Consider the following 26481-nt stretch of genomic DNA (forward strand, 5'->3'; position numbering starts at 1 on the left):
AGTGGGTGATTGTATGTTATTCACAAAGCATATTGTTAGTCTAATATAAGGAGCTTGTTAATGCTCTCCACACAGCCCCCAACCGTCCTTTAATATTTTCGATGCATGTGAGTATGGCGTCACACACATATCTAAGGGTATTTTTTCGCTTGTAACACCAATGTGAGATGCTGAACAGTAACACAATCGAAACGTAAGAATAGTACATTCACATCCAAAATGCGGGACCTATTGGCTATGCCAATGCTTGTTTTGGTTTGGCATCCATGATGTAAAGTTAAGAAACAAAAGACATACATTGAAACGCAAGAGCTGTGGCTGTAGCAATGTGCTTAAATGACTGATGATATTTGTAGTTGTGTCTCTTACCTCAACCAGGACTTTAGCTGGTCTTAACCACTTGTACTTCCGATTTGCTAATAGTGTATGTCTAAATAAGCCTTCTTTGTCAAGACAATGTAATAAGGTTCTGTTTAATCAGTAAATTAGTAAATGAGTTTGAGTAGTCTCTCCTCCTCTGTGCTTTTGTAATTCTTTTGTTAGATCTTTTGAGACGATATACTGTTCGATGGCATGTGTGGCTGAAGATACACATGCTCTGCATACTCCTGCCATCTATTGTTGGGTCTGGAGTGGTGCAATTTATTTTTCTTCAAAGTGACACCTCCTCTCGGTGATACTGTGAATGGGCATCAACTCTTCTGTTAGATTGTTTTCTCTCCGCCTTCGGGTTCGGACATGTTTGCCTTCCTCCGTCTTTCGACTCACTCCCGTTCAAAATCTTTCTTTCCTTCTTACCTTCTTCAACAGTATTGTTTCCTCTTGCTTCTTTCCTTCTAAGCACTCGCCTCGAATTGTCGGTTCAGTTACTGACTGTGCATCCTTCGGGGCATCCTCACCCACCTTTAGCCTACCTTACCACATGGCACTGAGCGATATGCCAACCTGATGAAACGAACACCATTTTGCTTCTGTTCTGGGTGCCACGCTAAATTTCCCCACACCGATCAACATCTTGTGTGTAACCTGTGCCTCTCCCTGATCACCAAGAGGCTACCTGTTACGCCTGCAGATGTTTCTGGTTGAAGAAAGACCAAAGGGCAGGTCGGCTGGAAATGGTGCACAAGATTCTGGATGATAGCCTGGACATCTCTGGGGAGGAACACACTCAGGAGGAACCTGAACAAGAAGAAGAAGAAGTCCACTCTATCCAGGACTCTTCTGACGTGCAGTCGGACATCGAAAGCCATAAGATAACATCGGCACAACCCATGAGTACTGTACCCCTCCTACCCACCCCCGTTTTGGCTGCCCCTCCTTCTGGTCCAACGAAAACCAAGCCATTGTCTTCGGCTTCGACCTCCGTCTCTTCAGTCTGAGATATCGTCTCCATTTCGGTCAGAACCTCAGCTCCGAGCCGAGCGCCCACAGCCTCCACAACAGGGCTGACAAAATTGCACCTACTGAAACATTTGGTGCTGAAGTCAACTGAACCGAAAACGTCGGAACACAGAGACTCAGTCTTCTTCTACTCCTTGTCCTGTGGAGCCTACACTGGAGACCATGGACGCTTGTCAGCGCCGCCTCCATATTCAGGAGGATACAGGATGCATCCTGCTGTACTGTTAAAGAGGAAGCTATCCTTTCAGGAAGCCTTGGCCAGTCCCCCACCTCAAAAGAAAAGAAGTAAGGACAAGACCACCAGCCCATCTTGCAGTCCTTCTCCACTTCCTGCTCCTCCTCCTTCTGCTTCACCTTCTCCTAATCCTCTACCCCCTTCTTCTACTTCCACCTACCTCTCCTCCTCATTGTCCTGCCTCATCTACACCAGGACGCTATACCCCTCAAGAATCCCATTTCTTTGTTGGGGAAGATTTGAGTGGGCCACAACATGACCCAGATCTCTGGGATATTGATGGTCTTGATCCCATCCTTTCCAACAATGCTGACATGCACCCTGCATGCCCCTCACCACCAGATAACACTATTTCCTACCAACAAGTAGTGGCAAGAGCAGCTGTATTTTACAATGTAGAGCTTCACAGGGACCCCATCAAACAAGACTTCCTGTTTGACACACAAACATCTACCCCCCGGGGTATTCAATTTCTCCCAATCCTCCCTTGCATTCTTCGTCATGCTGGTGAAACCTTCAAGGAGCTCATCCGCTCTAGGGTTATGACCCTTGAAGTCGACAAAAAATATAAGCCAGCTCCCTCTGACCTAATATATATTAGGTTTCAGGTCCCCCCTGACCCCATTGTCACCACTACAGCACAAAAATGTGCAAGTAGCCAGGCCACTGGTGACTCCCCTCCTCCTGAGAAGGAGAGCAAGAGATTCAATGCTGTGAACAAAAGAGTTGCTGTGCCAATTCCCAGGCAATACTAGCCAGATACAACTGGACTCACGTGTACGAAATGGAGGATCTCCTTCAGTTTCTGCCACACGAGCACTGGAAAAGAGAGCAACAAATAGTTGCTGAGGGACAAACAATTTCAAATGATTCCATCCGCTGTGCCCTGGATGCAGCAGATACAGCTGTATGTAGCTTTAACACAAGTGTCCTCCTCAGAAGGCACTGTTGGCTCCGCTGCTCTGGTTTCAAATCAGAACGTCTGCAAGTGGTCCTTAACATGCCCTTTGACAAGGAGCATCTTTTTGGCCTTAAAGTGGATACTACCCTTGAGAAACTAAAGAAGGACACAGATACGACAAAGGCCAGGGGTGCCTTCCAGTCCCCCACACAGAGGGGTATTTTCCTGTCACCCTAGTTTCAGAGGCTTCTATAACTCCATATCCTCTGAAATGTCCACTTCACAATCTAGACAGGTTCAGGCTTCCTATTCTAGGAGTTTCTATAGGGGTATCTACAGAGGCAACAGCAATAAGGGGCAATGTGAGAGCACTGCCTCCGAGGCTCTTCCTTCACTGCAAAGCAGTGACTACCTCCTCCTTGCACCTGCTCATTCCACACTTGTTGGGAGACAGCTCCAAAACTTTCCTTCAGAATGGGACAACATCACCACGGACCAATGAGGCCTTTCCATTATTGAACATGGTTATTGTTTGGAGCTCATTACCACTTCTCCAAATATCCCTCATTGCACATACAGGCTATCCTACAAACACCTCACCTTTCTCAAACAAGAAGTTCAATCCCTTATTCTCAAAGGGGCCATCAAGTCTGTTCCCTTACAAAACTAGGGATCAGGGGTATACTTCCTATACTTCTTCATTCCCCAAAAAAGCAGCTCTCGCAGGCCTATTCTCGACCTCAGACCACTACACCAATACATCCAATTAGAACACTTTTGCATGGTTACTCTTCAAGATTTTATTCTACTTCTGCAACAAGGCGACTTTATGACAGCTCTAGATCTAAAGGAGTCCTACTTTCGTATTAATTTACACCCTGCACAACCAAAATACCTAAGGTTCGTTATTGCAGGCAAACATTACCAGTTCAAGGTCCTGACTTTGGGGGTCAGTACCGCTCCCAGAGTCTTCGCAAAGTATTTAGCATTAGTTGCCGAACACCTCAGAAAACAGCACACCCGTGTGTTCCCTTACCTAGATAACTGGCTTATCAAAGCCAGTACCTTACGAAAGTGCCAAGTGGTCTCAGTCACAGGTTCACCTGGAAGATTAATTGTTGTTAGACCATAATCACCACTCTCCGCAATGGTGGAATACCACCAACCTGTTGAAAGGGCGTCCTTTTCTAGACCCTGTGCCATACTGACCACAGATGCATCACAGATGGGTTGAGGCACTCACCTTCAAGACCTCAAAGTACAGGGCCTCTGGGATCTTATTCACCAATCCCCTCACATCAGTTACCTCGAGCTTCAAGCAGTGTTTCTAGTCCTGAAAGCGTTTCTTCATCTCCTATCTCACAAGGTTGTCTTAGTCCACACAGACAACATGACAGCCATGTATATTCTACAGGAATGGGGGGGGACACTTGTTTCAATTGTCACAACTGTTTGACACAATATGGAGGTGGGCTCTCCACCACTACATCTACATGGTGGCAGAGTATCTCTCAGGGACTGACAACGGCTTTGTATACCTGCTCAGCACCATGCAGCAATAAGTCCACGAGTGGGAACTCCAATCACAAGTCCTTCAAACATACTTTGCAAACTGGGGAACTCCTCAAATAGATCTTTTTGCCACAGCAGAAAATGCAAAATGCCAAAAACTCACCTCCAGGTATCCTCAACTTCAATCTAAGAGCTATGCTCTATGGATGAACTGGTCAGTGATATTTGCTTACACTTTTCCACCTTTCCCTCTCATTCCATTTCTTGTTTGGAGAATGAGACAAAGATCTCTCACCATGGTCCTTGTAGCTCCTACTTGGGCACGTCAGCCATGGTTCACAACACTCCTAGACCTCTCAGTAGTTCCCCCATGAGAAGCTTCCCAGAAGACCGGACAATCTCACTTAAAATCAAGGACAGATCAGACATCCAGACCCCAAGTCTTTCAACCTTGCGATATTGCTCCTGAAGTCATATACTTTGGTTAATTTGGTTTGCCTCAGGAATGTCTGGACATTCTTAAGGTGGCTCGTAAATCCACAACTGGAGCCTGTTAATGGAAATGTTATATTTGCTATTGCCAACCCAAACGTATTGACCCCATGAAAGCTACTGTTATTTGCTTCACTTACAAAAGGCAAATATAGCCTTCACTTCCATTCGCCTTCATCTAGTGGCTTTAGCTGCACATCTGCAGAACAGGCAACATATATCTTTGTCCAGAATTCCAGTCATTAAGGCTTCCATGGAAGGCCTTAATAGGGTCATTCTACCCAGGATACGTCCCACACCTTCCTGGAACCTCAACATTGTGCTCACAAGGCTCAGGGGGTTCTTCTTTTGAACTGCTTCATAAATGTCCTCTTCAATACCTCTCTTGGATGGTAGCCTTCTTAGTTGCCATCACGTCACTCAAGCGTGTCAGTGAGCTCCAGGCACTAGCCTTGGAAGAACCTTTCTTTCAGATTCATAAAGACAAGGTAGTCCTTCGCACAAACCTGAAGTTTCTACTTAAAGTGGTTTCCCAATTCCATATAAACCAAGCCATTGAGCTATCAGTCTTCTTTCTGCAGCCCGACTCTGTTGCAGAAAGAGCTTCCCACACATTAGATCTCAAAAGAGCACTCATGTTTTACATAGATAGGACTAAAGACTTTAGGAAAACTAAACAACTTTTTGTCACCTTCTCACCACCACACAAAGGCAACCCAATATCCAAATCTGGCATAGTGAGATGGATTGTTAAATGTATCCAGACGTGCTATGCTGAAGCCAAATGAATATTACTTGTCACCTCTAGGCCACATTCCACTTGGAAAAAGGGTACTACTATGGCTTTTCTTGGAAACACTCCTATAGCTGACACCTGTAAAGAAGATACATCATCAACACCACACACTTTCACAATACACTACTGTGCGGATGTGCTAGCATGTCAACAAGCCAATGTAGGTCAAGCTGTGATGTGAACACTTTTTCAGTCAACTGCAACTCCTACAGTCTAGCCACCGCTTTATGGAGGAACTGTTTGAAGTCTATGCAGAGCATGTGTATCTACAGCCACACATTCCATCAAACTCAATAGGCTGCTTATCCTGTAGGCACCTGTTTGTGGCATGTAGTGCTGTAGATTTGCATGCGCCTTCCCTCCTCCCCGGACGCCTGTGGCCATTGCAGTTACTAAACCCTTGTATATATTTGTACATTTCTATTTATACATTTCATGGCCACCCTTTTTCTATACTTTCTTTTCTATCACTCCTTTATCACCTGCCTGCGTGAAAACAATTTAACAAAGAAGTTGATGCCTATGTGCAGGTTCACCGAGAGGAGTCACTCGATCCCGTGATTTGAAACACTTCTTCAAAGAAAAACAACTTGCACCACTCCGTATCCAACACTAGATAGCAGGAGTATGCACAGCATATGAATCTACAGCACTACGTGCCACGAACAGATGCCTCCAAGGTAAGTAGAATATTCCTTTCCTTCAGTTCTATTGTCCTTTACCATCATCAAGTGGTTAAAAGGTCATTTTAAATGACTTTCTGTGACGGCTCACCTCCTTGTTCCATGTCCTTTGTTTCTTTGTTTCAAACTTCTTAGTTGCGGCCTTAATGGAGGAAGTGCCTGGCAAATGCAATGTATCACAATATTGCTACCAGCATAAGCAAACTGATCATTTCTTGATGGCTGGAGAGTGGCAAGTCATGCTGATGTGGACGGAATCCTCCGCCACCAACAGCAGTGATGCATGGATTTGTCCCTGGTTTGTTCTTATGTTGCTTCCACTGTTTATGCTCGTATCTGTTGTACCGCGGGTGCCCACTCATCATTTTCTTCTGCCTCATGCTTTAGAAAGCAGGATGCACAGCAAAGCAGCCAGCAAGGCAGCAGAGATGCCAGCATGCCGTTGCACACTCCAATAGTCTTACCTTGAGGCAGCAAGCTTGCCGGTGTAGTCACTTCAGTCCTCTTCCTACGGACTGACTGGGGCATACCAGCAGCTTCTTCTTTCTTCTCCCTGAATTTCCCAGAATCCTGGGATTTAGAGAAGCCAAAACAAAAAAGGCTACCTTACTATTGTTTTTCTTTAGGATATTCCCAAACTGCTATGGCTGCACCAATTAGTGAAGGGATTCTCTGTTTTAAGAGTAAAAAAGCAGCTTGAATCTTCTTCTCCCTTGTGCTATAGCTTGTATTTTCTTCTGTTGGTGTGTTCCCTTGCTTCTGCCTATTCCTGGATTCCAGTATTCCTTGTCTAGTGGTTTCAGAAGTGTTCTTCGCTGCCTTCTCTAGTCTCCTGGACTATTATTCGTTCTTCCTTGTCATGATGGAGCCACACTCACATCATTGGAGGTTTTTTGCCTGTGGGCTTTTTCCTCTATTGGGGCCTTTTCCAGGAGGCAAAATCTGCTTAGGTACTTTACATATTCTCAGTATCATGGCTTCTGAAAGTGGTCATCAGTATCTCTGGCGATCAAGACCATTACAAACCCGAACTGGGCTACAAGGTCTTTCCACCAAACTAAGGCCCTCATCATGAACACAGCAGAAAAGACCACACCGCCGGCGGTGGCGGTAACTACCGCCAACAGTCAGGCAGTCTGGGCCGCCAAATAATGAAGCACATGTAAAACAGGCAGCCTGAAAAACACTCACCGCCAGCAGAGGAGTGCCGACAACGATGGAAGAGGCCGCTCGCAGGTCGACGGAAAGGCCCTACCCGCCCATCAAATAATGAAGCACTAGACCTCCGTCAGTTCTGGTGCGGAAACTACCGCCATGCAAAGCCAGGTGGAAACGAACCAAATAAAAGGAAATACTCACCGTAGGCTCACACAACATGCCAAAGCAGACATGGAGAAAGAGTTGCAAATAATACAAGTCCTGCTCCTTGCCATATACCTCCACGACCGAGACCGCCAACGAAGACGACGATGGTAAGTACCACAACCTAGTAAACAAGGGAAGAAAGGGCACAGTTACATACCCACCCACTCCGCCCACCCCACAACACACCCACAACCCCTCACATCGCACAAGCTATACACGCCTGAACCAGAGTTACTTACCCGACACAAGGTCAAGACATCCTGCCCAAAGTACACACATGTGCACAACACCCCCCCCACAAAGAAACAAACATTGATTCAGAGTGCGCCAAAACCAACACTGGCCACACAAACTTTTATTAAGCTCCAGGAGCAACAGAAGTCCAACAGAAGGCCAATGGGCAAGCGGGCAACGGGCGTGGGTGAGCGGGCACGGGCAAATGGGTGGGGAGCAACTGGGAGGGTGGTGATGGTATGGGGGGTAGCGGAGGATGACAGAAAATGAGTCTGCCGCCACCAGGGAGCTTCCATCAGAGGAGGTATCAGAGTCACTACCGCCAGTGGTAGTTGCCTCCCCCGTGGTACTCCCCTCACCCTCCAACCCACTGATCCCCTTGGCGTCGCTCGACTGCGTCCGTGGAACCGTGGGCCACTGCATCCACACTCAACAGTGCCACTGCTCCCTCGCCAGATGATGCTGATGTATACAGACAACACAAGAGAACAGAGATGGGGAGACAAAACAGGAGAGACACTTGTAAAGAGCTGAATGGATGTGCATAACAGGTTCACACACACTCCCACCCTGCACATATACCACCATGTAGCACCTACTGCTATACACATGGCTATGCCTCTGACTAGTGGCCACAACCCTGCTCTACAGCCATTTCCAACAGGTACAGGTACAGAAGGACCTGAAATACTACAGACCTGTCCCTTACAATCTAACTTCCTATGGGGGCCAATATGTAAAATGACAACAGTCAGAGTCCCTGCCACTAGACAGCATACATACTACAGCACCCTCCATCAAGGAGGCATACAATGGTTTCTGTACTCATCCCCTTGTGTCTGCTGTGCAGCCTTCAAGCGCCCCTCCAAGTCCGGATACACCACCACCAGAATGCAGCGCATTGGGGAGGGTCAGTGCCCGACGGGCATCCCTTCCTCGTTGGGAGGACTTCCCCAGCTGGGCCTCGCAGGTCTTCCTCGCCCAGCTCCGCAGGTCCTCCCACCACTTCCTGCAGTGGATGCTCCGCCGGTTGTAGACCCCCAGGGTCCACACCTCCCTGGCGATGGCCTGCCAAAGTCCCCTCTTCTGATGGGCGCCGACCTATATAGGACACACAGAAAAAGTAACATAGAGGTCAGACAACGCCTATTTGATACAGCTGGCTATACGTCCCCTATGGGTCGGACACTTACAACAGCACCTCACACATGCAGCATGTCATGAATTCCACGACTGTACAGTGTCAAATCGTGCACACATGTTTACAGCCATGTACCACCATTACACACATCCATGCCCCCCAAAACCGCCTACTCACCTGTACCTCTACCATAGACCCCGTACACCAGCTTGTCCAGTTCCTCAGTGGTGAAGGCCGGGGGCCTTTCCCCTGTCACGTGTGCTATTTCCAGAACCAGAGTCAGGACACAGCAACACACTCAGTGGAGTACCTGCATGCACATAATCCAGGAGTCAAGTGAAGTTGGGGTGACGAGATGGCATGCGCTCCGCCGCCAGCGGCGATCATGGTAGGCTCATATTCCCCATTGACAACCATGTTTACCAATGAATGGTTGCACGGTGGTGAACACCGCCCTACGCCATTACGACAATCGCTAGCAGTATGTGGTCACTTCCACTACAACATATCTTGATTACAGGGGGCAGACATTTTTTACATTACTACGCAGATATTAATTTCTCATTGGCCCCATGCAGGCCCTATTGTCCCCAGCCCCCAAACACTTGAACAAATATACATTTACTCACCACAACAGTCCAGATGTATCATTGAGGACATGTCACTCCAGTTTAACATCCTACTATACATATGTGTCATCTACTTGTATGCCAGCAGTGCTGAATATTCAACATTTTGAGCAGATGAATGTGTGTTCCTCACATGTGTTCTCCACTCCTCCTAGGTACAGACCCATGTGGCGAGGGAGGGCCCCATCGGTGTACAGACCACTTGTTGATTTGCGGACCATGGTAGAGCGTCACATCATTATCAATAACAGACTCACTCGTGCTGCTATTCATGAACTTTGTGCATTACTGGATCCAGCACTGAGACTGGCTAATCGTAATCAGCATGCCATCCCTATTGAAGTGCAAGTGCTCTCCGCACTCCATTTCCTGGCCACGGGCTAGTTTCAGGTGACTGTGGGCATGGGTGCAGGCTTTTCACAGCCAATGTTTAGCCTCATACTGTCCAGATTCCTGAATGCATTTGTACGGGACCTGCAATCCTATGTGAGGTTTCCACAAAGTGCTTAACTCCCTGCCATCAAGTCAGACTTTTTTGCGCTTTCCAACATTCCCCATGTGATAGTTGCCATCAATGGCACCCACATAGCTCTCATCCCCTCAAGATTAAGTGAACAGGTGTACAGAAACAGGAAGAACTTTCACTCCATGAACATTCAATTGGTGTGTACTGCAGACCAGTACATCGTCTGACACTTTTTGGCACATAGCTGACAGCCAATGAGAGTCTTGTTTTGCCCACTTTTGCAGGTGATTCTGGATACCCCAACATGCATTGGCTCCTGACACCAGTGAGGAATCCTTGGACAGATGCTGAGAGGAATTACAGTGAGGCCCATGGACATAATAGGAGGGTGATAGAGCGCACTATAGGTCTCCTGAAAGCTAGATTCCGTTACCTCCATATGTCTGGGGGATCCCTGGCCTATGACCCTGAGAAATTGTGTAGAATAGTGGTGGCCTGCTGCATGCTGCACAACGTGGCAGTGAGGGAATCTGTTCCCCTCTTGGAGGAGGAGGGTGCTGTATATACAGACCAGCTTCCTCTGAGAGTGGATGAGAGTGATGATGAGGATGGGGAAGATGTACACTCCAGGAACCGACTGATCCAACTGTACTTCCAGTGACTAAGAGGTACTATTTGATGCTGTTTTTGTCCGTGCTGAATACTGTCGGTATGCCTTATCCTCTATGGGGGTCTTGGGTCTATAGACATTGTCCCTGTGACCAGGTTTGCATGTGACATGTGACATGGTGGACCACGTGTTAGACATTTCTGTTGACACCACCCCATGTTATGCGTGGGTTGCCATTCCTGCAATAAAGGTATGAATAAATGATTTCAATGACAATTGCATGCACACTTCAATTTGATTCAACAAAGTGACAGGGGACATTAACATTGGTGAAAATGTGTTTTATTTGGTGTGAGGGATACCATGGTGCTCATGGCGATAGGAGTGGGCTACTGGTGGATGTCCATATTGGCTCCATGGTCTCAGTGATTGTTGGCAGTGGTAATATGTCCATCTGTTACTTACAAGTTTTTGGGTTGCTATTGCACAGTGGGGATGTTGGTTCAATGGCACACTTGTCAGAGTCACTTCTTAGAGAGGGCCTTGGAAGGTGTTCCAGTGCCAGATCTGGGCCTGAGGGACCGTTTGTGTGCCTTGTGTTGGCCTGTACGGGTTGAGGTGCTGGTCTCCTGTGTGTCCTCAGATGGTGGCACCAGTTCAGTTGCTGCTGCTGCTGTTTGGTCTGTATCTTGGTCTGTGGTAGGGGCTTCCTGGTTTGTGGGGGTCTCAGGCTAGGTTGGAACACGGTGCAGCAACGCACCTGCTATGGTGGCCATGCTGGTATTGAGCAGTTTCCACTGCTCCATGGTCTCTTGATGTTGGGCTATCTGCAGCCTTTGACTATGCTCCAGTGTGGCCACAATCTGGCCCATCCTGTCCTGGGTATGGTGGTATGCTTCCAGGACCTCAGAGTTCACGTCCTGGGCTGCAGCATCTATCCTGTGGCCTCCCCCCCTGGGACAATGATGCCCTTCCACTGGGCCTAGCCCCCTGTGCCTGTGTCCCCAGCACAAATCTGGCTGTACCACTTATAATGGGGCCATTGTCTTCCTGCCTGTTGGTATTTGGTGACTGTGGCCTCTGTCTTGTGTACCACCAGTCTGTGGCCTAGATACACAGGTTTGGGGCCGGTTGCCCTGGGCTGATGTTGGTGGCTGGGTGGTAGGGGTGTCAGTGGTGTCCTGGGTGGGGCTGCTGGATGGTGACAGTCCAGAACTGTGTGAGGGACCAGGGTATTCCTCACTGTCCTGAGTTCCCTCTCCAGTGTCCTGGGTGGTGCCTCTGTCTCCATATGGGGCACTGCCACTCCTTGTCCTGTCCGTCAGGGTGGCATGGGTGGTGGTGCTTGTTGGAGGGAATGGATATGTCTGTTACAATTTCAAATTTGGATGGGGTGCACAGGGCTGGGCTATTTTGTGCAGGTTTTCCACTGTTGGGCCATGCAGGGTACCTTTGTGAGGTTGCCATTGCATTTTGCTTGGGATGTGGAGGTGCATTGTGGGTGGTGTAGTGCCATTGTGATTCCTTGCAGGGGTAGGTGGCTGTGCACAGGGGGAGGGATGTGGGCCTGTTGGTGGAGTTGTGGCGATGCAGGGTGATTGGATTTTGTGATTGTGGCCTGGGTGGGGTAGTGGTCCTGGTGGCTGCTGGAGGGGTGGGGTGGTGCATGCATTACAGGTGTGATGGATATGGGGTAATTGTAGACAGCTTACCCGAGTCCATTCCTCCAGTGAAGCCCACAGGGTGTAGGATGGGCAGTTACTTTTCCTCCCAGTCAGTGTAGTCGGGTGGTGTTGGTGGAGGTCCTCCCCAGTCTTCTGGACCGCAATGTTGTGACGGGATGCCATGGACCTCACCTTCCCATGCAGGTTGCTCCATCTCTTGCGGATGTTGTCACTCGTGCGTGGATGGCTTCCCACTGCATTGACCTTGTTGACAATGGTCGGCCTTAACTCCATCTTCCTGATGATGGGTGTGTGCTGGACCTGTGCCCGAATAATTGTGGCTCGACCTTCAGTATCTCATCCACCATGGTCCTTAGCTCCCTTTCTGTGAAGCGTGGGTGCTTGGGAGGTGCCATAGTGTGTGTTGTGGGTAGTGTGTTGTGTGGATCTAGGTGAAGGTGCTGTTGTGTGGTTGGATGTGTGATTCGTGTGTTGTGGCGTCCAGTGTCTGCTTGTGGAGCTCTTAGTCTCAGTTGTCCTATTGGAGATGCAGAGGATTGTAGGGTGTGTCTGTTAATGTTTTATAGTGTTCTGGATGTGTGTCAGGTGTGTGGGTTTCAGCCTTGCCAATGTGTGCATTTCTTACTGTTGGGTCCCATTGCTGGCCGTGGCGGTCTGTACCGCCAATGGTTGTTCGACTTCCACTGACCGCCGCGGTGATTTGTGCTTCATCATTTCGAGGGCGGGTATAAGGAAATGCCTCCTTGGCATGGTTACCCCCTAACTTTTTGCCTTTGCTGATGCTAAGTTTTGATTGAAAGTGTGCTGGGTGTCAACATCAGGGCAGTACGCGCTCTACGGGTGACAAGAATGCAAAAACCTAACAATTTCAAGCTAACATAATTTATGCATTGTGCTGATATGATGTTGTTTAACCTTTTGCATTGCAGAGTTTAATCTTGAAAACTTATGTTCAGCATGCATATAAATACTGTTCACATGTAATGTTGTGCTGCAGGATTTCAGACTGTGTCAGGGTGTGGTCCCCTTCCAGGGCCTTCTAGAAGCCTTCCCTGCAGCATGCCTGGGTGTGGTTGGTGGGCTTGGCTTAGACTCTATAAAAGGAGCCAGCCCGCTCCACGTGCTTACTATTCAGAGGTCCTGTTGCAGAGCAGCAGCAACTTCCTGAGCTCCTGTTCCGGTGGCCTACTTTGATCTTCCAGGCCTTGCCCTTCACTTTGTTGGCTAACCTTGATCAGGGCGGTAAGATGGAGGTCGGGTTGGGCCCCCGATCCGTTCTCGAAGGCTTTTGAGTTCTTGGGCCTAATTTTGTGTGATAAAAAATTTTACTCTTGTGCGTGTGAATGTGCGCTTGGTTTTTTCATGGCATTTACATGCTGATACTCGAATCGGCAAGGTAAGCGATTCTTTGCTTGAGTGTAACTCTTGATATTCATTGTGCGCTACCATTTTATGGCATTTACAAGGTAGCATTCGAATCGGCAAGACGCTCGATTAATTTCTTGTGCTTAATTCATGTTATTTATTGTGCGCTACCATTCCTTGGCAGTTACATGGTGGCATTCGAATCGGCAAGACGCTCGATTCATTTTTTGTGCTTAATTCATGTTATTCATTTGCGCTACCATTCCTTGGCAGTTACATGGTGGCATTCGAATCAGCAAGACGCGTGATTCATTTCTCGTGTTTTAACCCTTGATATTCATTGTGCGCTACCATTCCTTGGCACTTACATGGTGGCATTCGAATAGGCAAGACGCGCAATTCATTTCTTGTGCTTTACCTCTTGATATTCATTGTGCTCTAACATTTCTTGACAGTTATATGGTGGCATTCGAATCGGCAAGACGCGTGATTCATTTCTTGTGTGTAATTCATGTTATTCATTGTACGCTACAATTTTCTGACATTCATATGGTGACATTCGAATCGGCAAGCCACGCAATTCTTTTTCTGTGTTTAAAATCACAGTGTTCATTATGCACTACCATTTTAAGGCATTTACTTGGTGGCTTTCAAGTTGGCAAGACGCGTGATTTGTTTCTCGAGTCTAATTCATGTTATTCATGGTGCACAATCATTCTATGGTATTTACAACCTTTGTACAAATCTTCAATGTGCACAAATCATGTTCCGGCAATTTTGAGAGAACAAAAAAGCTAGAGTTCTAGATGTAATGTTGTGTGTACATAATTAGTTTCTCAAACACGATTCATATGATGGTTTAGAAATCATTCAGATTATTTTCCTGGTCCTTATGCAAAAGATAATACTTGAATTTGAAAGTAGCATTTAATCTTTCTTGATTTCCTCACAGGTATCCAGTCATCTGGAAGCCTAGTCATTTTAAGTCTATACTTAGGTTGTACATGTTTTCAGAATGACAATGCTTAGAGTCATAGTCTAGTATTGATTAATATGATATAATCTTGATATGGTGTGTTTTATCCTTTTGCTTCCTACAGGTCTCCTTCCCAGCTGTTCCCTTCCTAATCCCCTTTTCCCCACTTGAACTCTCTTAGACTCTGTGACAATTCTAAACAGAGTATTGGAGGTGTCTTGTGGTGGAAGTGTTGGGAACGTGCACAGACCTCGAGGATCTGGTGACTCTGACACTGGGACCCTGCTAACCAGGCCCCAGCACCAGTGTTCTTTCCCTAAACTTTACCTTTGTCTCCACAATTGGCACAACCCTGGCACTCAGGTAAGTCCCTTGTAACTGGTACCCCTGGTACCAAGGTCCCTGATGCCAGGGAATGTCTCTAAGGGCTGCAGCATGTCTTATGCCACCCTGGGGAGCCCTCACTCAGCACATGCACATTGGCTCACAGATTGTGTGTGCTGGTGGAGAGAAAAAGACTAAGTCGACATGGCACTCCCCTCAGAGTGCCATGCCAACCTCACACTGCCTGTGTCATATTAAGTCACCCCTCTAGCAGGCCTTACAGCCCTAAGGCAGGGTGCACTATACCACAGGTGAGGGCATATGTGCATGAGCACTATGCCCCTAGAGTGCCTAAGCAAACCTTATACATTGTAAGTGCAGGGTAGCCATAAGAATATATGGTCTGGGAGTTTGTCAAACACGAACTCCACATTTCCATAATGGCTACCCTGAAAACTGGGAAGTTTGGTATGAAACTTCTCAGCACAATAAATGAACACGGATGATCTTAGAAATACCCTCTGAATACCAATCCGACTTCTAGTGTAGGCTGACCAGTTTCTTGCAGCCTGCCACACACCAGACATCTTGCTGGCCACATGGGGAGAGTGCCTTTGTCCCTTTGTGGACAGGAACAAAGCCTGTACTGGGTGGAGGTGCTTCTCACCTCCCCCTGCAGGAACTGTAACATCTGGCGGTGAGCCTCAAAAGCTCATCCCTTTTGTTACAGCGCCCCAGGGCATCCCAGCTAGTGGAGATGCCCGCCCCTCCGGCCACTGCCCCCACTTTTGGCGGTAAGGCTGGAGGAGATAATGAGAAAAACAAGGAGGAGTCACCCACCAGTCAGGACAGCCCCTAAGGTGTCCTGAGCTAAGGTGACCCCTGCCTTTAGAAATCCTCCATCTTGAGTTTGGAGGATTCCCTCAATAGGATTAGGGATGTGGCCCCCTCCCCACAAGGAGCCACTCTCAAGGACAGTAGCCATAGGCTACTACCCTCCCAGACCTAAACACACCCCTAAATTCAGTATTTAGGGGTGCCCCAGATCCCAGGAAATCAGATTCCTGCAACCTGAAGAAACAAGAAGGACTGCTGACCTACAAGCCTGCAGAGAAGGAGGAAGACGACAACTGCTTTGGCCCCAGCCCTACCGGCCTGTCTCCAACTTTGAAAACCTGCAACCAGTGACGCATCCGACAGGGACCAGCGACCTCTGAAGCTTCAGGGGACTGCCCTGGACTAAAGGACCAAGAGACACCCGTGAGCAGCGGCCCTGCTCAAAACCAGCTACTTCTTTGCAACAAAGAAGCAACTTCCAAAGACTGCACATTTCCCGCCAGTAACGTGAGACTTCTCACTCTGCACCCGACGCCCCCGGCTCGAGATTCAGAGAACCAACACCTCAGGGAGGACTCCCCGGCGACTGCGAGCCCGTGATTAACCAGAGACCTGAGAAACCTCAGACCTCAGAAACCTGAGCCCCCACAGCGACACTTGCAGAGAGAATCCAGAGGCTCCCCCTGACCGCGACTGCCTGTAACAAGGGACCTGATGCCTGGAACCAGCCCTGCACCCGCAGCCCCCAGAACCTGAAGGAACTGAATAGCGCAGAAGTAACCCCCAGGTGACCCTCTGCCTTGCCCAGGTGGTGGCTGTCCCGAGAAGCCCCCCTGTGCCTGCCTGCACTGCTACAGTGACCCCCGGGTCCCTCCATTGTTTTCAATACAAAACCCGACGCCTGCTTTGCACACTGCACCCGGCCGCCCCTGTGCCGCTGAGGGTGTGTTTTGTGTGCCTACTTGTGTCCCCCCCAGTGCTCTACAAACCCCTCTGGTCTGCTCACCGAGGACGCAGATACTTACCTGCTGGCAGACTGGAACCCCTGTTCTCCATAGGTGCCTATGTGTTTTGGGCTCCTCTTTGACCTCTGCACCTGACCAGCCCTGAGCTGCTGGTGTGGTAACTTTGGGGTTGCCATGAACCCCCAACGGTGGGCTGCCTATGCCCCAGGACTGAGAATTGTAAGTGTTTTACTTACCTCCTAATCTAACCTTTACTTACCTCCCCCAGGAACTGTAGATTTTTGCACAGTGTCCACTTTGAAAATAGCTTATTGCCATTTTTACAAAGACTGTATATGATATTGCTTTTATTCAAAGTTCCTAAAGTATCTAAGTGAAGTACCTTACATTTAAAGTGTTTACTGTAAATCTTGAACCTCTGGTTCTTAAAATAATCTAAGAAAGTATATTTTTCTATATAAAAACGTATTGGCCTGGAGTAAGTCTTTGAGTGTGTGTTCCTCATTTATTGCCTGTGTGTGTACAACAAATGCTTAACACTACCCTCTGATAAGCCTACTGCTCGACCACACTACCACAAAATAGAGCATTAGAACTATCTAATTTTGCCACTATCTTACCTCTAAGGGGAACCCTTGGACTCTATGCACACTATTTCTTACTTTGAAATAGTATATACAGAGCCAACTTCCTACAGCGGGGAATTGGTGTGCTCGGCGGTGGCAGGGTGGGATGCCCAGCATTTTGGCCGACAAGGTCCTGGCGGTGACTGGTGGCAGGAAATCTTTTAAATGATTCTGATTTGTGCATCTTTATATGGCGGGATTCTGTTCACCGTCACCACGGGGGGAACAGTGTTTACCACCATGTTCATAATGACCCCCCTAAGTCTGCAATTAGATGTGTTCTCCACCTGAGAGACCTGAAAGTATTCCCCTTTCTTGCACAAGATAAGCAACAGGTTGTGCTGCTGCTTTGGTGTGTTTCAGCCACTTTCCTACTACAGCATCCAGCTTAGCTTTTCACTCCATCAGAGTTTAAATGGGTCTTCCAGTCAAGTTCACAAAAAATACTGATACATTACTGGAGCTGGAATTCAGGCTAACTGGTATGGGGCCCCATTTTCCATTGCCCCTCGATTTGTCATAGATGGATGGTAGAGTCAGTGGAGATTAGCAGCTCGCTGCCTCCCAACCTTGTTACTGGATACCATTTTATTGAAGAGAATTCCATTTGGGAACACTATACCATATGTAATTGAGCATTGCAGATCTCCACCATAGAATTCCGCTCAACTAACCTTGTAATCAGGGCATACATACTTATCATTCCTATTTTTCCCATCCCATTTTCATAGTGTTGCTAACAACCTCTAAACTCTGTAATTTATGTTCTTTAATACAAAGGCTTTGCTAAGAGTTGAGTGCCAATTGAAAGATTCATTATTACCCCAACAGTAGAGATGGTCTGGAGGATTCTCTCTACATTAGGCCTAAAGTCAGTCAACTGGCATTGTGTTTTCCATATTTGTTTATGGTTGCAAAGCCAACTAATGGAATTCTTCTTAAAAATGTGAAAGACCTGGAGCCTGAAGAACATAGTATTTCGCTTTGGCACCAGAAAGAACATATTGAAAAGCTTCTTGATTGGTAGCATCCATTCTGGTATTATCTTTGTGAAAATAACATGATTAGCAACAGAGAACAACAAAACTATTTTTATTGTACCCCTGATTGATCCTACAATGAGCTAGTATTCTTAACTCTGCTGTATCTTGCATATGATAATTTAATTTGAAAAATGCTAAATGTGAACTCTTTCAATTGATTGCATAGGGCACCCTAAGGTTCGGCTTATGGTCACCCATGGTGGAATGAACAGTTTGATGGAATCCATTTATCATGGCGTTCCTGTTTTGGGGATTCCCCTCTTTGGAGATCAGTTTGACAATATGGTTCGAGCCATGGCAAAAAAAATTGGCATTGCAATTTCTGCTGATCAGCTCACCATGAAAAGACTTACAACGTCAATGAAGAAACTCATAGAAGATCCAAGGTATGTCAACATATATATATATTTATATATATATATTTATATACACTTTTGGTTTACAGATAAATGCTCAGACCTGCATTGCTGTTTGATAATTCAGTTGACGTTCAAAAGTTCTTCTACAAATTAATAATAATAATAGATAATATCCTTTATAAGTAATACATCTATATCTTTATTCATGTCAGATATATTAAGCTATTTTGGAAGGATGCAGGAGATGTTAGCTTTATTTCTGACAAATTGACACAGACTACTAGGAACATTACCTATCGGAGAATAATATGTAAATGAACATAAATGGGGCCTGATCTTGCAAAAGACTTTGTTGGGTTTTTAGCAGTGTTATATGACGGGGTCTATCCTGACCACAGCTGATACATTTCCTTTGACCCTAAGGAAGCACAGTATACCAACTTACCATTCACAGGGAGAAATCTTCAGATTGTGTCCCAGAAAACTCCAGTGAACCTACACAGAGGGAACACAACATTAACTGTCAGAGATAAGTGAGTGCAATTCATCATTTCTCCTGTGAGAGCATCTTTTATGTGATATTATTAGAAATAATTCCAGTGGGAAGTACATAAAAATAGGACACAGATAATGAAAGCATTGTGATGATTATTAATTATCACAGAGTAAATAATATACATGCATACAGCATACTGATTTATCCTAATTCCCTTCTTACTAAGACTGGCTCATAGTCATTAACACTAAAAGGTCCATCACCATGATGGGTGCATCACATTTATTGCGTAGCTGAAAGATGAAGCAAGGCAGTTAGTTGCCCACAAGGACAAATTTTGTTTATGGGAACCCAATGTTTCCAGTCTGAAATGTTGGTGTACTAATAGCAAGCTCCCTAGATGTTTCAATGTCTAGTTGCTTTGAAGGTCTCTCAAGTTTTAGTATTGATTGCCCACAGGTGGGTGACACTTCTCAGGAGCCACCCTGCTCGCGCACCCCCTGCATGTGCCACCCTACTCGCGCACTCCTCCTGCATCCATAACTGCCACAGCAGACAATGCTCCTTCTCCTACATTGCCACCTAGATCTGGAATGCCCTGCCCCTCCACCCCTAAACATCCTCTTCCATGGCAGACTTCATACAGTAACTCAAGACCTGGGTTTTCAACTGAGACACAGCACCCTCAGCATCTAGATACCCCTGGGATGACAGTGCTGCACTATACAAATGTTGGTTGATTACTTGATTGATATACACATAAAAGGTGCCAAGTGACTTCTTAAAAGGGTGCCATTTGGGAGCACAAAAACATGAGGGTAAAAAATCTTCCTTGGCAATCTCAGTGATTTTCGAATATAGATTAGAGAGTGTTAATAAGCAAGTCACCAAAACAACCCTCATCCAGGGTGGAGAAAAAGCTATGAATAAGATCTTCTAAACTAAAGAAAGCAATAAGGAAAGCAGCTGCAGAAAACTTTAGTGATATTCAGGTAGCAAAAGGCTTCAAAGTGGGTGTTTAAGGCTAATCAAGCCTTCTTCTTCAAGAGAATAGTGTCATTCAAGCAAGAGAAGAAAAACTTGACATAATTTATCTTTCCATTCCCCCACATTCTGCCTGCTGCACTTCCTGTTCGGCACTCCAGGTGTCCAGCGGAACAGCCCACTGTCTGATCTGTGAGATGCCAATACTTACAGTGGGAATGTACTTTCCCTCCTTGTAGCTATGATAATTTTGTTTATTTATCCAATTGCCATGAACTTACAGGTTCACACACATGACATTTTATAATGCTATTAAAGTGTCTTAGATACCTAAGACACTGGCAGCAGCAGCCCAAATGGGAGGTGTGCAGTCATTAACATACATAGATTTTTAGGTCTGGGTTGACAGTGCAACTGTCATGTGACATTATGGCCCTCATTATGACCCTGGCGGTCAGCGGTAATATGGAGGAAAGTACTGCCAACAGGCTGGCGGTACTTTCCATCATATTATGACATTGGCGGTTTGGCTGAAGCCTAACTGCAAATGTACTACACCGACCGCCACAGGCTTGAGATATCAATCTCCAGCCCGGCGGCGGTCAGTGTACCACCTGCGGGATAATGACCCCGCCTACCACCATGGTTTCCGTGGCTTCCTTACCGCCACGAAAACCATGGCGGTAGGCACTATCAGTGACAGGCAATCCCTTCCCTTTTACTGATAGAGGTCTCCCCCACCCCCCTCTCCAGATACCCTCCCACCCCCCCTTCCTCCCCAAGCCACCCTACATTCACCCCCCTTCACACACACGCATACACACACCCATTCCCACATGCATCCATTCACAAACATCCGCACACACTTTCATACATACACGCAGACATGCATTCACAGACACCAGCATACACGCACTCACACCTCCATATATGCACACACATTCAACACGTAACACACACCCGCATACATGCACGCACAAACATTCACACACAGTCCACCCCCCCACCTCCTCCCCTGTTGGAGCACCCACTTACCTGTGTTCAGGGGGTCATCCGGGAGGAGACGGGGCGCTGCTGCCAGCAGCAGTGTCCGCCAGCAGAACACCACCAGGCCGTATTGTGTGCCATCCTTCTGGCGGAAATCCGGCTGTGGTCATAATACAGCGGACGGCTGGTAGCTGCAGCAACGGTCTTTTGGCAGCTGTCGCCGCGCGGTAGACGGTTTTTACCACCAATATCTTAATGAGGGCCTATATGATCAAGAAAAATACCTTTCAGAGTCCTTCTGAGAGAGGAGCTTAGGTTTTACTCACATGTAGGATTTGATGGGCCCAAATTTGTGTTTCCACTAAAAAGAGTGTGTTTTTGGCATGTGGCAAAGTTTTTTCTTGATGTGCCAGTACTGACTGGTTATTGTGGGAAGCAAATGATCATAGCTATAGGGCTGATCTTCTTTATTGTGAAATGTTATGATAAATGCAGTTGGCCAGACATATTTATTGTGAAAAGCAAATGATGAATTTTACACTGAGGTGATAACATGGCGTTGTGACGGAGTCGTTTCAAACAATTCGATCGCAACGGCGCCGGGTACGGAGGCACGCAGACCTCCAGGTACAGTACCTTAGTAAAGTGTAAAAACAAGCCGGTGCGTGGTCGGGGATCGCAGCGTCGCTGGATTTGAGGCGGCATCGGCTCCGGTGCTGTGGGGTGAAGGAGCAGAGGTGTCACAAAGAGGTGTCCGGTCCTTGCTGCGGAGCGGTGGAGGTGAGGTCGCATCGGTGCGAAGAGCTGAATCCGCGCACTTCCGGCAGAGTCGATAAACGGCTGTCACAATGTGGTGCATCGACTTCTATGGAGTCGCTGCCTTTAGTGGGGCTGCAGCGCTGTCAGGTCTGCAAGGGATTGTCGCGCTCCAGCGAGGACCATGGAGTCGGTTGCAGGCGGCGTCATAGGATTCGGCAGCAGCATTGGTCCGGAGTCGTCCGAAGTCGGTTTACTTGGATTTTTACCATTGTCTCCTTTCAAGGGCCAAGGGACTGGATAGGGCAGCACTTGTCATGGCAGAGAGTCCAGGTGCTGGTAGGGGAAGTCTTTGATGGCCCTGAGACTTCAGAACAGGGGGCAAGCTCAGTCCAAGCCCTTGGAGATTCTTCACAAGCAGAAATATACCACAAAGTTCAGTCTTTGTCCCCTTTCACAGGCAGAAGCAGCAACTGCAGGATAGCCCAACAAGCACAGTCACAGGCAGGAGCAGTACTTCTCCTCAGCTCTTCAGCTCTTCTCCTTGACAGAGGTTCCTCTTGATTCTAGAAGTGATCTTATTTTCTGGGGTTTTGGGTGCTCTTCTTATACCCCTTTCTGTCCTTGAAGTAGTCCTACTTCAAAGAAAGTCTCTTCTGTTTGTGAGATCCTGCCTTGCTCAGGCCAGGCCCCAGCCACACTCCAGGGGGTTGGAGACTGCATTGTGTGAGGGCAGACACAGCCCTTTCAGGTGTGAGTGACCACTCCTCCCCAACCTCCCAGTACAATTGGCTCATCAGACTATGCAGGCTACACCCCAGCTCACTTTGTGTTACTGTCTACAGAGCGATGCAAACAGACCAACTGTCAAAATGACCCAGACAGGGAATCCACAAACAGGCAGAGTCACAGAATGGTTTAAGCAAGAAAATGCCTACTTTCTAAAGGTGGCATTTTCAAACACACAATCTAAAAACCAGCTTCACTAAAAGATGCATTTTAATATTGTGAGCTCAAAGACCCTAAACTTCATATAGACCTTAATCTTCATATTTCTATCTGCTCCCTAAGGGAATCTGCAGTTTAATAATATTTAAAGACAACCCCCATTTTAACCTATGAGAGAGTTAGGCCCTGCAACAGTGAAAAACGAATTTGGTAGTATTTTACTGTTAGGATATGTAAAACACAAAAGTACATGTCCCATCTTTAACATACACTGCACCCTGCCCATGGGGCTACCTACGGCCTACTTTAGGGGTGCCTTACATGTAAAGCAATGGAAAGTTTAGGCCTGGCAAGTGGATACACTTGCCAATTCGAATTGGCAGTGTAAAACTGCACACACAGACACTGCAGTGGAAGGTCTGAGCCATGTTTACAGGGCAACTAAGGTGTGTGGCACAAGCAGTGCTGCATGCACACTAGTAGCATTTGATTTACAGGCCCTGGACACCTCTCATGCACTGTGATAGGGACTTACTAGTAAATCAGATATGCCAATCATGGAAAGCCAATTTGCACATACATTTTACATAGGAGCACTTGCAGTTTAGCACTGGATAGCAGCACACATCAACAACCTGGGAAACAGAGACAAAAAGTTAAGGGAGACCACCCCAAGGATGACAAGTCTAACAATATTAAATGGGTGTCTCTACTATATAGTGACCCAATGGGAAGGGCAAAAACAGGGTCGTATATCTCATAGTCTTACCAAGTGATGCGTAGGACAAGACAGGGATGTCCTCTGTCAAACTATTGTTTGTGTTGGAAATGGAACCCCTTGCAGATCACATCTGTCAGAGTGCAGACCAGTGAGGTATAAGACTGGGACATGAGCTTCACTCTTTCTCAATGTACGCAGACAACTTGATAGTATATTATTGTGATATTTGCCATGGTCTAAGAGATGTTCCTCAATTGCTTACATCATTTGGAGCCCTGTCAGTACTTCACATTAGTATCAAGTAATCCTGTGCATTTTAAGCCCAGTACCAATTTTTGCGGGATCGCCATTACTACTTGCTACACATACTTTCCATTACTTGGGTATTCACATTTACCGCTTAGTACAGTATCTACTGGAAGGAACCCTGGTGCGGACAATAAACACTCTAAAGACGCTGATAGAATTCTGGGTCACACTACTGCTGTCAGTCACTGGTCATCTTGCCCTAGCCAAAATGATTATGTTGCCTAGACTACTGTATCACTTTGTTAACTTGCCTGTCAGAGTACTGGCGGACGTGTTTCAAACACTGAACACCATGATGGGACAACTGGCATGGGGTCATGCTCGCAGACCGGTGAGTCTAAATAAATTACAACTCCCACCATCAAAAGGAGTATGGCAAGCCCCGACTTTAAAGCATATTGCATAATTGGGCAGATACAGTGGCTGGCATATTGGTTGGCTGGACACCTGGCTGAAATCAGTAAATTGCAGATTATGCATTAGTGGCAGTGGAATGCGCGACTGGTTGTGCATGGGGGCCCCTGCACTGCCCATGTCAAGTGGTCAAATGGTTTGACTGTGCTGTCTCCGCCACAGTCATAATGTGGCGGTCCCACCACCTGCCTGTTGGTGGTGGGATTACCACCACGAGTCTGACCACCAGACACGTAATGAGGGCCATAGTCCTTTACTTTCTTTAATTTGAGTTGTGAGATTTCACTGTAATCCTTGACCATAAACATAAGAAAACATACTCCTGGTGTTTCTCTGTAAGCTGTGGCTCCACTGTGGGTGCACAGAGTGCTCAATGTGCTTGATTGTTGTCTATCAAGATTAGTCTGTTACCTGAGAATGCATTTTGGTTGAAGAGACAAGATCTTTCCCATTATCTGGAAGAAAACACCCAACTCAATTTGGCACCAGGGATGCCCTTGCCTTTTTCTTTGCCTTACCATCAGCACGGAACTCATGACAGCTACAGCATTGTTTTTTTATTCAACCACAGCTGCAATTTGAAACATGTCTCAGCTGTATTTCTCATTCCCTCACTCTGTGAATTACTCTTGTGTGATACACCATAGCCTATGCTGTCAGTTGTACTTTGGAATTTATAACCCATTGGTAGCTGCAGGGTGGGGTCTTTATACTCATTAGTTTCTGTACAAACAAGGGAGCAGCATTCTCCTTTGTCTGATCCTCATCCTGTTATTGAAGACCATCTTGAGAAGTCATTTTCTCTGTGCCATAAAAACTTCACAACCACCTGGAGGATCTAGTACATGCAGTTACACCTAGACATACACTAGGGCTGTGGCAGCTCAACTCCCCCCCACCACCTTCAGAGACAACAACATTTGAGGATGTGAACCTTTCTATTTTTAGGGCTCTGAACTGTAAATTGTATTTATCTGTAGCTCAGTCAGATCTGCCCCCCACCTCTGAAGTTAGCATGTCAAATCCTAGGACTGATTCTTTGATTAGCTCAGAGCAAGAGACCACCCTTCTGTTTGTTTTGTTGCGCATTTTTGCCACTGGTAATCTATGTCCTGTACCTCTAAAATATTCCCTTGTCATACAAATCTGGTACAATTTAGGTTGCACAAACCTTTAGCATATCCTCCATTGACTGTCATTGCACACTACCTGCTCAATCATTGTCACCATTTATAAGTACTAATTGGTAAATAAATACCAATTGCTAATTGTTAGAAATGGGGTCTTTGGTTGACAGTCAAGTTACCCTCTGTTCAAGCAAGGACCCTCACTCTAGTCAGGGTAAAAGAGAATCACCCTCAGTTAACCCCTGCTTACCCCCTTGGTAGCTTGGCAGAGCAGTAGGCTTAACTTCAGAGTGCTAGGTGTAAAGTATTTGTACCAACACACACAGTAACTTAATGAAAACACTACAAAATGACACAACACAGGTTTAGAAAAATAGGAAATATTTATCTAAACAAAACAAGACCAAAACGACAAAAATCCGACATAAACAAGTCAAGTTATGAATTTTTAGAGATTAAACTCAAAAATAGCGCTTAGAAACAAAAATGCTTCGATGAGATGTTAATACGGCGTCGTTCCCAACAAGCTGACACCAGAGGCACCGGACACGCAATCATGTAGACCCCCAAGTACAGTACCTTTGGTGAAGAGTGAAAACAAGCCGATGCGCGAAGTCGGGGATTGCGGCGTCTGTGTGAAACGTTGAATCCGTGCACTTCAAGCGGCGTCGGTCATGACGTGGTGCAGTGACTTCCACGGAGTCGCAGACTTCAGCGGGGCTGCTTCGGCGTCGGGCCTGCGAAGAGCATCGCGTTCCAGCGAAGGTCACGGCGTCGGGTGCAGGCGGCGTTACCGGATTCAGCAGCGCCGTCGGTCCGGAGTCGTCCGAAGTCGATTTCCTTGGATTTTCACCAGCTTTCCTTTGAAGGGCCCAGGAACTGGATAGGGCACCAGTTGTCAGAGCAGGAGTCTCTCCAGAGACTCCAGGTGCTGGCAGAGAGAAGTCTTTGCTGTCCCTGAGACTTCAAACAACAGGAGGCAAGCTCTAACTCAAGCCCTTGGAGATTTCTTCACAAGATGGAAGGCGCACAAAGTCCAGTCTTTGCCCTCTTACTCTGGCAGAAGCAGCACTGCAGGAAAGCTCCACAAAGCA

General features: G+C 46.9%; 1 protein-coding gene across 1 annotated transcript in view; it reads left to right on the forward strand.

Annotated features, from left to right (window-relative positions):
- The window catches only part of LOC138282918 (UDP-glucuronosyltransferase 3A1-like), a 343288-nt gene that overhangs the window by 292042 nt on the left and 24765 nt on the right, over positions 1–26481 (forward strand). The window contains exon 6 of the mRNA XM_069220954.1: positions 18453–18672. Coding sequence (XP_069077055.1) covers positions 18453–18672 — 220 coding nt within the window. The remainder of the gene's footprint in view (positions 1–18452; positions 18673–26481) is intronic.

The sequence above is a fragment of the Pleurodeles waltl genome, chromosome 1_1, assembly GCF_031143425.1.
Source record: "Pleurodeles waltl isolate 20211129_DDA chromosome 1_1, aPleWal1.hap1.20221129, whole genome shotgun sequence".
NCBI lineage: Eukaryota > Metazoa > Chordata > Amphibia > Caudata > Salamandridae > Pleurodeles > Pleurodeles waltl.